Here is a 15,020-nt window from a genome sequence, read left to right as displayed (position 1 = left end):
CTAAAATACAAAAAATTAGCTGGGTGTGGTGGGGCGCACCTGTAGTCCCCGCTACTTGGGAGGCTGAGGCACCAGAATCACTTGAGCCCTGGGGGCGGAGGTCGCAGTGAGCCAAGATCACGCCACTGCACTCTAGCTTGGGCTATAGAGTGAGACTCTGTCTCAAAAAAAAAAAAGTTAAAATAGTGAATTTATGTATAGTGGATTTTACCATAATAATAAATAAAGAATAAATGGAGGTTTTTCCAGGCAAAAAGGTGGATGGGAAGGGTTGGCAATAGCATTTTAGGCATAGAACTGGTTTCTGAGTTATTGATGAAATGTCGTCCAGGACAGAGTCTGTAGCAGAGCTTGTAGGCTTTGCTAGAGACTGCTCTCTAGGCCAGGGTGGTCTTCAACTGGCATCACCATCTCAGTCACGTTTCACTTTATTTCACACCAAGATCACCTGAAAGATTTTTGTTCAACACTTTGCTAAAATCAAGACCCAAGTGAAGTCAGCTAGAGGGAGATGGAAGAAGATTAATTCAAGTTAGAGATGGAGCCCCACCAAACCAGCAGAGTGGGTGCCAACCTATTCTGCACAATGTAATTACCTGGAGGAGACTTAAAGAAACTCATGTGAGATTGCACCCTGGGTGCGGTGCACACCCTGAGGACTTCCTGTTAAGCTTCTCAGGTGAGTCTAACGCAGCCTAACACAGGACCCATGTGAGCGGGTGGGGTAGTGTTCTTTCTAAGGCGTGTCTTGTTCTCTAACTGGCCCAGCTCCACCTCAAGCCCCCAAAGCCAACGTCTACAAGCCACTGACCTCTCAAGGGGCCAAGTTTTCTTTTTAGAGGGGGCTATTTGCAGGAGAACAGAATGTGAATAAGGCCAGAGAAAGCACAAACTTGTCAAAAAGGCAGATATTTCAACCGGTTTATTGTATCTTTACAATAATAAAAATAAATTAGTCACACACAAAAATAGTCATTTTTGCTGAAGAAAAAACAGACCACATTTGCTCACATAATTTGCCTTCTGCCCTTTACCTGCTTACGTAATAATTTAACACTCCAGAGGGGACATGGAGGCGATGGAATATTTAGTGGGTTCCTTGCTCCTGGCTGTGCAGTTCACAGGCCAACCACAGGCCTTGGTCCCAGCGTCCCCAGCCGGGACAGTGGAGGTGTCAGGGCAGTAAATGCCACCACTTCCCTCTCAGCCTCTCCCTGTCCCCACCAGCCACCTGCCTCATCCACAGCTCTAACCAAGCCTGCCGAGCAATTGACGCTGCCAGTCTCACAATGGGGGCAAAGCAAAGAGAAAGGGATAACAGACACCCTCCCATTTCCTTCTCCAAATGTCTGTGGATGAGGGGAAGGCAGATTAGATGAGGAAATATAATATTCAAGATGAAAAAGTAGCAATCAGGTTCAGGTACAATGCTACCTGAATGAGTCGAAAAGCAGAGTAATTTATATTTGGCCTTCAGCCTCAGGGAACTGGACTGATGAGCATACTAAACAATTGTAACTATGGACTGAGAAAAAGACATCATCGTACAGCGACGTTCCAGGAGGCTGGGTTAGTATGATCAAATGCTTTCACACAAATGTGGATTGCATATGTAAATAAATACCTACCAGGTGCCTTTAAAATGAACACATTCTAAATAATAGAACTATTTTGGTGTAGTGACTCATTCTGCAGATAGAGTTCAGAATACATATTTCCTATAAACATCTTGTATTTACAGAGAACAAAATAATAAGTTATAACAAAGTATATCCTTCTGTCAACTGAGTCGTGGGGAAGGGGTCAAGGCAGGCGTGTTAATTTGTGTAGCAGGTGGCTTCCCTCTTGCAAGAGAAAGGACCGAGAAGGTTGACTGGAAGTTTTCACCCTCTTGTGGTCACTTATCCTCAGCACGATGGACACCCCCATCATTATGTGCTGAAACAAGCAGGAATGGGGGGTAGTTCAGGGTGGAGGGAGTTACTTTGCCCCTGCGAAGGTGCAGGAACCCAAGGCGAGCTGAGAAAGAGTGATGGTATCTACAGGGTCCTAGACAAGCCTTGGCTCTGCTTCCACCACGGTGAGTGACCCTGGGCAGGCAGCCCCCAATCCCATTGCTTGGCTACTCCTCGATGCAGACGGCGGCTCTGACCAACTTGCCAGTGTTTCTCTGAGACATGAGGCCACATTCAGCTCAGGATTTCAGTCCCACAGTGGGCTTCCCATGGCTGACAGGGTGGCAGAAGTCAGAAATGGAAAGTGCATAGCTGTGTACTTGCCTTCCCCCACCAAACAAATAACCTAAAGCTCTTCTACTTACAGACTCCCCTAAGCCCCGTGTGGGGATGGCCCTGGGCATCGTTGCCCAGCCAGATGCTTGAATCCCCTCTCCAGCATCCCTGGCAAACGGCCTCTGCTGCCACCTTCAATGATGGGTGGGTCACCACCTACCAGAGTCCCTCCATCTCTGGAAGGCTCCAACTTGTAAGAAGCTGGGTCTCTGCAGGAGCTAAACTGTGCCTCCCTGTAGCTACTCGGTCCTGGTCCTAGGAGAGCTCTCCTTGTGCCCTAGTCCCTTCTCCAGCCTGAAGGTTCTCATGAAGTCCTTCCTGCTGTTTCTGAGAGTCTGCACCCTTCATCAGGATGGGGCATTGATAAACTGATGTTATAGATGATCAGTTTTCTTCTTAAAGTATGGTTCCAGCAAATGCAAACAAAATGTGATGTGACCCTGACCAGTTTTCTCCTCACGCAGCCTGCATGTCTGTGGGGTTTGTTTCTGCATGGTTCCATCCCACTTTCTTGACTCACATTGAGTTTAGTCAACAGAAATTCTTGCCTCTCTCCCACCTTGTATTTATAGTTTTTCGTTTTAGTCAAAATACAGGATTTTATGTGGATTCCTGGTGAATTTTTAACATCCAAGTTTTATTCTAGTCTCCCTGATCTTTTTGGATCCAGCACGTGTCACCCAAGCCATGAGCTCTTCATCTTCATGTCATCCATACATTTTGTGAGGAAGGCATCAATATTTTCCCATCTAAACCATATTAAAATGTTTTATAATATGGCAAGGATCAAATACTAGTCTCCACCCACAAGGCTGATATAGATTATCCAGCCTGTTTTAAGGGAAGTCATGTTTCTTTTTACCACTTATATTTATGTCTTCCTCCTCATTAGAAAATTGATATTCCAACCTGAAGTGGCTATGCGAATGAAAAAAAACCCACAACGTTGGTTTAGAAAGGTCCTGGTAATATCTGGATTTCTCTGTCTGCCACAAAACTTGATGAAAATACATCAAGCTTGTGTCTTCTCTTTTCTGTCCCTTTGTAAGGCCATTCTTTTTAAAGCAAAAAGAGTGTGAATGCTAAATACTTTGAGAATAAGTAGATGACACATACTCAAGAAAATAAAGGAAAAACCCTCCAAGAACTCTGGGCCGGAGAGGTAAGGTAAACGGACAGGTGGGCACAGTGCTGAGACCCCTTGTCATGTTCTAGCTCCCTGGAGGTGGGGACAGGCTGCCTTGCTCTCCCTGGAGTCCCCAACAGCTCGCAGGCAGCGGGCACAGAGCATGCCCCACAGAACTGGACTGACTCCCTCTAGGGGCTGGCTTTACATGGCTTTTTTTTTTTTTTTTTTGGTGTTTTTTTGTTTGTTGTTTTATTGTAGCATTTCTTAGGCCATCCCTTTTCTACGGAGAGAACCGCAAGTCATTGTGAGAGTGGAAAGAATCTATTGTACTAAATGTCCTTTGCCTAGGCTGCAAGAGGCACAATTTCCTTTTTCAATGGGTGAAAGTAAAATAGCAAACTATTTTTGTTTGGACTTTGTTGACTTTTGTGAGGAAACCGTATAACAGCTTTAATTTATCTAATTTTAAAATTCAGAGCAGGAAAGGAGGCAATCCAGTACACAGGCCAAAAAAAAAAAAACAGTATCGAAATGTAAATTTCAATTCCGCATTATGGCCAGTTAAAGGAACATGGGAAGATCAAGAAGGAGATGGCAATGACAGAAGAAAGGAGAAGGGGAAATAATGAGCACCAAGAAAGCAGAAAGAGATCTATTTGGAGGGAGATGGCCACCGAAATCTGGGCTTCTCTTAGATCCTCTCCAAAGAAAGTCATCACTGGAAAGACCCAAGGCCCTGATTGTGTGCACCGTGCTAGGGAGAAAGACATTCAGACGCTGAAATAAAAAACTAGGGAAGTAGTAAAAATGGGATCTCTAAGACAAATAAATTGATCAAACTATCATCATAATAAACTTCTAATAATCTATAATCTCTCCAGAGATGAACTCCAAGAATAGCTCAATGGTTTGTTGAAAAGAAAAAAAAAAGAGAGACCCCTGGTTTCTGCACTTTCTCCCCCAGGGAGACATGGGGTTGATATATTGACTTCTCTTCAATCGCACAGTAGGCAGGCTGGCCATTCTCATGGAGGGTCATTCTCCTTTTAAAGAATGGTTAGGTAACCTTCAGCAGCCATAGGCCACTTTTGACATAAAGAGAAAGCCATCACTGACCCAGCCCAGCCACGAGAATTCCTGAATTAGAAGAACCAGGGTGTTCGCCTCCCACTCAACAGAGAATTCCCTTGAAGGACAGAGAGCTCCCTCACGTGTCGTGGCCCTTGCCTCTGTTGGGCGGCTTTGATGGCTAAAAGGTGTTCCTTGAACTTGAGCTAAAACAGCCTTTCTCTCTTCCACTCATTGATCTGACCCTGCCCTCCAGCAGGAAAAGAAAACCTCTTCAAATGATTGGCTTGCTAGGCAAGATCTGAGAGCAGCTGCATACAGGAACAACTCCCCTCGTGACAAGAAGCAAAACAAGTGGCGAGTGGAAAACAGCAGGCCCTGAACAGCACCGGTCTCTCTGGTCTCTTTTCACTTTGTCAGTGTGGGAGCCTGGGCCTCTGCTAGGCTGCTTATCTGTAGGAGTTCCAAGAGAATCAGGAGAGATGGCGATGCTTTTGGGAAATGATGCCTGGGGTTCCCCAGAAGAGAAGCTGGGAAGCTACCCACAGGAAGGCCAAACAGAATTTCTGAAAGCCCCGGGTTAGTGGAAGCCTAATGAGCGTGTCAGGCCAGGTTGCCATACTGCTTCCAAAAGCTGCAAACCATCATCACAGTAGCAGATTTGCAGCTAAAAGAGCAAATGGGGGAAACAGTTTGCTAAGAATCCAGGCTTGCTTTAAAAGGGAAATATGCCCAGGACCGTAAGACAAATTTTCTGTAAGTTTACAATCTGTTTAGCTTTGCCATTTTTCTTAATGGGTAAAACCTACATATATTCCTCTTAACTGGTTTTCAGAGGGTCCACCTTTCAACATGCACTGCATCCTCCTTCCAGGCCTGCAGCCTCTGGGACTGGATAGTTGGGGGAAGGGAATTGGAAGAGATGGGGAGGGGCCCACAGCTCCTGGTCCCAGGCCAGCCGCATTAATGCAGATCTTGGTGCTCAAGTCTGGGGGTTGGGGGTATGGACTGTGAGTCATGGGGGAGGGGAGGAATTTGTGGCCACAGAGAGAAATTCATAAACAAGACCAGAAGGAGACTTTTTCTAACATGGCAGTGTTTTGGCTGGGACAGGTTGGCCGGACTCTCCGGGGGCATGGTGAAGAGCGTGGGGGAGGCAGCCGAGGCAGAGCAGAGCCCAGGCCGCAGAGCTGTGTGCTTCAGAAGTTGGCTCTGCGGTGGGGAAGGCTCCACCGCCAGAAGGACCCTGGCCTTTGATTCCTTGGGAGGAACAGCACTTGGCATGGAGTCAGAATTTCAGGCAATCACCTGCTTCCCCCAATGGCTTTCCTGTTTCACGGACAGTTTAAAAAGCCTGCAGAGTCCTGTAACTAGGATCTGTAACTCTGGGGGGAAGGGCAAGTAGGAACAGACATCCAAAACAACTGAGTGCTGGGATAAAGGCTTGGCCAGAAAGATTTCAGGGGCCTGGGCTTTGTGTGCATTCCGGGAAACTTCTCAGCCTCTTGGTCAGAAATGAAGCCGCACCCTTCACATGTAAGGACAGGCCCCAGGCTGGTTCTTGGTAGATGACTGGGGCAGGAACTCAGCTCTTCCACTGGATGGGTGAATATACCTGGCAGGTCAGTTACCTAAGTTGAGCCTCAGTTTCCCTGTTAGTAAAATGGGGATAATGAGTCACCCCCTGCCTCTCATTCTGGGATGTTGTGAGCTGCTAAGGAGCTAGTATCTGTGAATACACCTGTTAAATAAAGCACAATATTCATGTGAGATATTTGTGTCATACGGCAGGAAAACAGTCTAATGTCTTTGAGAATGAAAACAGGCACAGCTGGGCTGAGGTCACAGAGGGACGCACGCGTGTCAGCAAGGCTTCGTGGGGCGCTGGGTTGGGGGCACTGCCTCCTTGGACTCTCCAGGGCGCTAAGTTTAGAAAGGCCAGTAGCACCAGGGACCGGGCAGCGCTCAGTCAGCGGCCCATCTGCTGACTTGAAGGTACCAGATGGGAGCAGGCTGAGAGCTCCATGTACTTCCCACTGCTTGGCTTTCAAAGGGCACCATTAGTAGGTGCCAGGTCCAAGGAGGGGAATATCAGTACATGGTGATGCTTAGAGGACCAACTGTGGCTTTCAAACATTCTGTGTACAAAGCCCCTGGGTACCACAGGGTGCATTCACCGGAGGCAGGGGCGGTGACTAAGTTGGTTGGTGGTGCCTGGGCCAGGCGGCCCGTGGTGGAGCAGCAGCCAGCCAGGCGCACTGCTGAAGCCCCCAGGAAGGCGGTGATGCTGCCCTGCTGATGGGGGTGCAGGGGTGTTATCTGCTCCCCAGGAAGCCCGTCTGCCTGTTGGCCACACGGGTGCAGGAGGCACAGCAGGCGGTCTTGTAGTAGTTGTAAACACAGAGTCTTGCCTGGACCACCACGTTGCAGTTGTAGTACTTGTCCTTGCAGTTTTCATCTGTAGCAGAAGAGAACAAACAGAAGACTCCCTGAGCACAGGAGGCAGCCTGGACCAGTGGGAAGAGAAAGGGCGGTGGCTGTGGCTTTAACCCCTCGCTGCTGTTTATTACCTATGTGGGGTGTGAACGTGTGCCAAGGGCTCACAGGTTTTTCTCTTTCTTTTAAACATTATAAAGGAAATAGGTATAGAGAATAAGTTACTCCTCTGTGTCCTCACTTCTCTCTGATCACTTCCTCCTTCATCCTCATCACTCCAGAGGTAATCAGAAGTCCCACATTTGGCGTTTCTTATCCCCAAACATTTCTTTACACTTAAACTCTATATGATGGAATCCCTCACCACTCTGTGACATTTAAACATAAAAAAGATACATATTATATAAACTCCTTGGCAACTTGCTCAACGATGAATTTGTGCAATTCATTCATATTTAATGAATGCTATAAATATTTTCATTATTGAATTTTCTTTTATATATAATCCACAATTTAATCATTTTCTATGGATGGACATTTAAGTTGGACATTAATCCAACTTTTTTTTCCTAGTGCAAACAATACTTTTAAGTAGTTTTGTTACATTCTCTGCCTGGGCCTTGCTGCGTCACAAGGTATATCCAACTTTGCTAGATACGGTCAGTTTGCTCTCCAAAGTCAGTGTAACTGTTTAAGTTCCTGTGTTCCTGTCAGCTGAACAGAAGAATTCTCTTTTTGCCATATGTTTTAGTTTTTGCTGAGCTAGTGAATGTGAAATGATTCCCATGTGAGGCTGAACATATCATGTATATTTGCCATTCAAGCTTCCTTTTCTGTGAATTGCTTTTCTGATCTTTTGCTCATTTTCTGATTTAGTTAACTTTAAAAAATGATTCACGAAAATTCTTTATATCTAATGGATCTGATCCTTTGTGAGTTAGGTTATATGTGCTGCAAATATCTTCTTCAGCCTGTGACTTTTCTGATCACTTTGCTTCTGGTGTTGTTTGATAAACACAGATTTTTAATTTTAATGTAACTGATATTATGTTTTCCTTTGTGGTTTGGAATTGTTGGTTTCATTTAAAAAACCCTTTTGTATTCTGAAATAAAATAAATTTCCCCATTCTCTTCTAAAAGTTTTAAATGTTCTTTTCACATTCATTTGACTAATCCGCCAGGAATTAGGGTTTGTGGTGTGTATGATATGTGTAGGATGAGAGGAGGGAGTTCAGTTTTCTTGTTTTTTTCTTTGTATATGGATAAACAATTGTCTCATGACCATTTATTGAATTTTTCATCTTTTCCTCACAGATTCATAATGTGACCTCCATCATATATCATGCATCCTTTATATGTTCATTTCTGGGCTCTCTATTCTGCTCTCCTGGCTTTTTTTTATCCATCCTGGTGCCAATATGCCTTGATATGTGGTAGGAAAAGTCCCTCAACATGGTTCATCAAAACAGCCTTGGCTCTTCTTGGTTCCTTGCTCTTGCTCTTCCATATAAAAATTTATTTTATTATTTCATTTTATTTTATTTTGAGACGGAGTCTCACTCTATCACCCAGGCTGGAGTGCAGTGGCTCTATCTCGGCTCACTGCAACCTCTGCCTCTGGGTCCAAGCCTTTCTTCTGGCTCAGCCTCCCGAGTAGCTGGAATTACAGGTACACGCTGCCACACTTGGTTAATTTTTTTTTTTTTTTGTATTTTTAGTAGAGACAGGGTTTCACCATGTTGGCCAGGCTGGTCTCCAACTCCAGTTCAAGTCATCCACCCGCCTCAGCCTCCCAAAGTGCTGGGATTACAGGTGTGAGCCACCGTATAAACTTTAGACACAGGTTGTCAGATTTTTCTGTGAAAAACCTTGCTTGGATTTTGATTACTGTTGCTTGAATTTATAGATTACTTTGGGAAAGAACTGACAATATACTTCTCAGCTGCTTGCTTTTTAAAATATTACTAATAAATATATTTAGATAATTTTTTATATCATAATATCTACCATCTTCTTTTTTGGGGTGTATTTTGTCCCATGTGCTGGAACATATTTAAATAAGTCATTTCCTTCTATTTATAGAAATGTAATTGCTTCCAATTTTGTTTTCTTTGAGAAGGAGTTTTGCTCTTGTTGCCCAGGCTGGAGCACAGTGGTGCCATCTCAGCTCGTTGCTCATGAGGCAATCTCTGCCTGCCAGGTTCAAGTGATTTTCCTGCCTCAGCCTCCTGAGTAGCTGGGACTACAGGTGTGTGCCACCACACCCAGCTAATTTCATGTATTTTTAGTAGAGACGGGGTTTCACTGTGTTAGCCAGGCTGGTCTCAAGCTCCTGACCTCGTGATCTGCCCACCTTGGCCTCCCAAAGTGCTAGGATTACAGGCGTGAACCACCATGCCCGGCGTGCTTCCAACTTTTATAAGTTACAAGAAATTGTACAGTTCATTCGTTAATTCTACACAATTCATTAAGCCCTTTTTTTTTTTTTTTCAGAGATGGGGTCTTTCTGTGTTGCCCAGGTTGGGGTGCTGTGACTGTTCCTAGGGGCAACCACAGTTCGGGTTCCTGGGCTCAAGTGATCCTCCTGCCTCTGCACCTTGAGTAGATGGCGCACCTGGTGAGCCCTATTCTTTGTGTGTGTGTGTATCTGTAAATTTTTGACAGCATATTTTTAGTATATATTCCTAGGAGTGAAATTATTAAGTCAAAGGTAATGAGCGCTTTCTATCCTCATAGATATTGACAAAATTCTCTCCAAAAAGATTACACCAAGTTACAAGTTGGCACTTGACTTGTTCCCCACAAGTTTACCAACACTGAACAATGTCTAATGTTTTAAAAGTTTGCCAATTTTATGAAAAAACATGGACTCCCATTATTTTTAAAATTTGCATTTCTGATTACTGGTAGCTTGAGAATTTCTTCAGCCTCTTGTGGTAGTTTTTTTTTTTTTTTTGAGACAGGGTCTCACTCTGTCACCCAGGCTGGAGTGCAGTGGGTGCGATCATGGCTCACTGCAGCCTCGACTTACTGGGCTCAGGTGATTCTCCCACCTCAGCCTCCCAAGTAGCTGGGACTATAGGCATGCACCACCACACCTGGCTAATTTTTATAATTTTTGTAGAGAAGGATTTCACCACGTTGCTCAGGCTGGTCTCAAACTCCTGGCCCAAGTGATCCACCGGTTTCAGCTTCCCAAAGTGCTGGGACTACAGGTATAAGCCACTGCACCCGACCTTGTGGTGGGTTTGTTCATTTCCTTTATCCTTTACAAAACTGGACCATTTGTCTTTTTTAAAAATTGAGTGAGTTCTGTCTATATTGGGGATTTAATTTTCTGTCTACTTGAGTGACATTTATTTGATTTTAAGATGCTATCAATTGTAGGATGATTTATTAACGTCACTCTAGGATAAGATGAAAGATTATACGCAGATTTCAAAAAGCTGACAACAGCACACATGTACCCGTGTACTCAGGTACTATTTTCTTCTTCAGCATCGTCATCAAAATGTGCACCTGAGCCTTCTTTAGCTTCAGAGTCTACACAGATTCTTGCTCTCAGCAGCCCTCCGGGATATGCCGGAGTGTGCGTCATCACTCTGGCTTGTGGCCTGGACATCTTCAGTAACTTTGGCGTTGACAGGTATAATTTTGAGGCACACCAAAGAATACCAAGGCTTTGTGTACATCTTCTGTTTTGTCAGTCTCATAGTTTCCCTTTTTTCTCTAGTTGGATTTTATATAATTAGAAGCTAGACAATTCCCCCCGCTTGAAAAGACACCATAGACAAACATAGAAGACAAAAACAATGGCAACACATTTTGTAGCACATTGTATTAGTTAGAAGCCTTTGACAAAGTGAGGCAGCTGAGTGACAGCCCTTCAGAGTATATGATTTGCTTATGCCAATCATTCCTGGCTTTGAGAATTACAAAATCAGTTCCAAGGACCTGGTGATTTTGATGGTCTTTAGTTATATTATCTGGCCTGAGACAAACAGGAAACTTCATGTGTATAACTTTTTTTCTTTCTTTCTTTTCTTTTTTTTTTTTTTTTTTTGAGACATGGTCTCACTCTGTCTCCTAGGCTGGAGTGCAGTGGTATGATTGCACCTCACTGCAGCCTTGACTTCCTGGGCTCAAGTGATCCTCCTACCTCAGCTTCCCAATTAGCTGGGACCACGGGCGTGCACTACCATGCCCAGCTAACTTTTAAGCATTTTTTCTTGAGATGCAGTCCCACTACGTTTCTCAGGCTGGTCTTGAACTCCTGGGCTTAAGCAATCCTCCTATCTTGGCCTCCCAAAATGCTGGGATTGTGAGCCATTGCATCCAGTCCAAGATACTTTCTTCTAGCATTTTTACAGACTGTTCTCTCTGTTACAGTCTTTAATCCATTAGACATTTATATATCTTATATTTTTAAAGGGGTCTTCAGTGTGGTCTCAATACAATGGAAGTCTCTCCTCTCCCCACTTACTTATCATTCCCCCTTCATCAAACTTAACTTCCCTTTTTAAAGGAGTCTGTTTCAGAATTCTGCGTCATAACATTGGTATATGGTATGCCTATATCATATATTAGGTTTGTGCAGCTTTGAAAATAATGGCAAAAACCACAATTACTTTTGCACCAACCTAATAGTTTTCATTTCTGTAGCTTTATAATATGTTCCAATATATGGCACATGCAGCTCCCCTTGGGAACCTTCTTTTATCATCTTTATAGTATTGAGTGTTCCCATTCAGGAACATGTTAATGTTTCTATCTATTCACATTTCCCTTTATATTCGATAGCAAGGCTTTCTTAATTATTTATTTTTTCTATATAGATCTTATAAACTTGTTAATTTTCTTCTTATGGAATTTATGGCTTTTTGGTAGCTACTGGGAATGGTCATCCCTATAACTTTAGTCATGGGTCATTGATAGGACATAGGAAGCTTTTGATTATAAAGCATCTATGCCGTCATTGACACATCCTCCCTGGGATAGGAAGGATGTTAGGTCAGTATACTAAAACCTTCAATTTGGTCCACAGCAGGAAGAATCTACCCCATGAAAGCTTATTGATATATTAATACATTTCCTTTGATGTTATTGTGAAGACAGAAAAGTAAATACGTTCTTAGGAGACTGTGAAGAAGCCTACTGAAGGGGCTCGGTGCACCTCCATCCTGGAACCAGCGCTGACTACACCTGGGGGTGCATTCTGAGTAGATTTCAGATGGGGCTTTAGGGCATCCAATATGCCTCTGGAGATGCACCTTCACCCACCTCACACTTCCTGTCTGCCCAATCTAAGTGTGAGGTGCCTTCTTTGGTTTTCTGGGTGTACTTGCACTCCCCTGCTGGGATGGGCACCTTCCTCGTGAACCGCAGCCCGTGAGAGGGTCTCACCTCCCTAACGCTCTCCAATGCTTTCCTCCAGGGAACTGATCCCTATTTCAAGGGTGCAGGTTGGGGTCTTCTGAATTGCAAGACTGCTGTTCTTTGCAGGACTCTGACCATTGTGTGGCCTAGATCTTCCTGCTGTCACTCCCCCTCCTTGAGTCTGGTCACTGCATCCCTCTGGACTCAGCTTGCCCTACGCCCCTCTGAGAGATGGTCAGACCCTCCATCACTGTCTCTACCAATTCTTGGTCTCCTCCCCTTCCTCCTTTTTCTGCCAACTCTCTGCTAAGTTCCCAGAATCTCCCCACATGGTCCAGCCTACACTGGTTTGCACCTACAATTAAAAGTTGACATTTTACTACTTTGACCTTAAGGATGATAGAGCCAAATCTTTGAAGGCATTACCATTTTAATCAATCCACACTGAAGTGTGTCTCTTGGTGGGTGGCTTAGACAGCCATCCACGCCATGAATGATCATATTAAACTATGAAACTTATACCAAAAGCACCTTGACCTTCTGAACGCCACGATTGTGTGCAAAGTCACAGAAAGCCTAGAAGAGGTTTGTTATTGTCACACAGAGAATTTGACAAGCTTAAAAAACACAAACCTTTCCCCCACAATTGAAATCTCTACTTACCAACTTCAGGGACACAGTCCTGAGGGTTACAAGATTCTCTCTCCTCTGGTTTCAACTGAGGGTCACAGAGGTTACTTAGAGTCATGTCATCTGACAGACACCGCACTTCCCGGACCCGAAAGCCACCCTGGCAGCTCTTGGAACACTGCATGGGAACAAAGGGAAAAGGTCAGATTTTTGGGCAGACTAATAGCTCAGTACACTGCAGAAAGACAACACTGGAAAATCTCAAACATTTCCAAAAGGAGATAGAATATGAAAACAAACTCCCATGTACTTATCAATCAGCTTCAACAATCAACAACTCATGCCAGGTGTGTCCCATCTATATCCCCAGCCCTCCTGCTCCTCCCACTATTTTGAAGCAAATCTAGACATCTGATCACTCTTCCATATAATTCAGGCTGCAGCTCTAAAAGATAAGAACTCTTAACAATTACCACAATATCATTATTCTACCTAGAAATTACAATACTTTCTTATTCTCTTTAATATAGACTCACTGTTCCTACTTCCACTTATCTTGTGAATCCTACAGAATTTATTTTTATTTTTATTTTTTGAGATGGAGTCTTGCTCTGTCGCCCAGGCTGGAGTGCGGTGGCACGATCTCAGCTCACTGCAACCTCCGCCTCCCAGGTTCAAGCGATTTTCCTGCCTCAGCACCCCCAGTAGCTGGGATTACAGGCATGTGCCACCATGCCTGGCTAATTTTTGTATTTTTAGTAGAGATGGAGTTTCGCCATGTTGCCCAGGCTGGTCTCAAACTCCTGACTTCAGGTGATCCGCCCGCCTCGGCCTCCCAAAGTGCTGGGATTACAGGCGTGAGCCAACGCGACCAGCCAAGATTTTTTAATACAGACTTTTTTTCCTTTAAAAATCAGGATCTGCATCAGGTCTGCAAGTTGCAATTGGTCAATATGTCTTGGACTCTTTCAATCCATAGGTTTCTCTTCCAGTGTCTTTTTCCTCCTTGTACTTAAAAAGCTTTTGGTTGCAGTGGGGTGGGGTGGAACTGACTCATTTGTTCTGCGGTTTCCCATAGTCTGGATTTTGCTGGCTGTGCTCCCATGATGTAGTTCGTGTTTCTCTATGCTCTATATTTCCTGAACATTGGAAGCTGGACCTAAAAGAGGCCTTAATAGGTGCAGGGTATTTGTGTGTGTGTGTGTGTGTGAGTGTGTGTGTGTGAGAGTACTTCCCAGGGGTTGCCTGTCTTTTGGAGATGTTAGTGGCCACTGATGTGCAATGCTCAGATCCATTAGTTTATTGGGGGTCTGGAATTCTAATTCTAATTCTATCATTTTTCCTTTTTATTAGCTGGAAATCTTTCATAAGGAATCCTTCTCTCAGCACCTTTACTCTTTGGTTACCCAGTGGTATGTTGTTTAAGAAATAGAGTATAAACACTTGAATCTTTCCCTTCATTTACTGGTTTTCATAATAATAAGTTGGTTCCCTAACATGCTATAATAATGACCTATTAGTTTTTGAAAATATTATAAACTTATTGTAAATGGATGGATTTAAACACATACAATGTGTTTCATCCAATCTATGGTATTCTTCTTCTTACTGATGCTCACGGGCTCACAGGAGCCTCTACAAGTTGGCTCTGGGATGCTTTGGACATGAGCTCCGTTGTGTTTAAGAACTTCCTCGCTGTCTGCTAGGAAAGGATATCCCAACCTAACTTACATATATGCTGCCGCAGGTCTGGAAGCAGCCACCCCTCTGAATCTCTAGGTTGGTCACTGATTCTAGACTCTTTCAGTGGGTGAAATTAGAAAAGAGTTTTAGAAAGATAACTTAATTTCTAAGTTTATACTGACACTTCCAATTCAAATTAAGGACAACAGGTTTTTTATTGAGGCCTTAAGTCGTACAATATCTATCTTGTTTCTGTATCTACTTTCTCCTAAGTTGAACATCCTACTTCTCAAGGATATTGGGGCTAAAGGAATTATACTATCATCTAATTACTCATTTACCTTCTCACACATTATATGCCCTATCATCATATCCAGTACAATACTATCACCAAAAATAGGATAATG

At 43.9% G+C, this 15,020-nt stretch overlaps 1 protein-coding gene across 2 annotated transcripts in view; it reads right to left on the bottom strand.

Moving 5' to 3' along the window:
• Window positions 1–907: 907 nt before the first annotated feature.
• THSD4 (thrombospondin type 1 domain containing 4) overlaps window positions 908–15,020 on the bottom strand; it is a 664,019-nt gene continuing 649,906 nt past the window's right edge. For both annotated transcript variants that reach the window (XM_038010111.2, XM_008016049.3), the window contains 2 exons: window positions 12,964–13,108; window positions 908–6,946 (listed from right to left, as the gene is read on the bottom strand). In XM_038010111.2, coding sequence (XP_037866039.2) covers window positions 6,804–6,946; window positions 12,964–13,108 — 288 coding nt within the window. In that variant the 3' untranslated portion in view covers window positions 908–6,803. The remainder of the gene's footprint in view (window positions 6,947–12,963; window positions 13,109–15,020) is intronic.

This window comes from Chlorocebus sabaeus, chromosome 26 (genome assembly GCF_047675955.1).
Source record: "Chlorocebus sabaeus isolate Y175 chromosome 26, mChlSab1.0.hap1, whole genome shotgun sequence".
In the NCBI taxonomy this organism is placed as follows: Eukaryota; Metazoa; Chordata; class Mammalia; order Primates; family Cercopithecidae; genus Chlorocebus; species Chlorocebus sabaeus.
The sequence above is the reverse complement of the archived record's forward strand: the minus strand, read 5'-3'. Positions and strand labels throughout refer to the sequence as shown.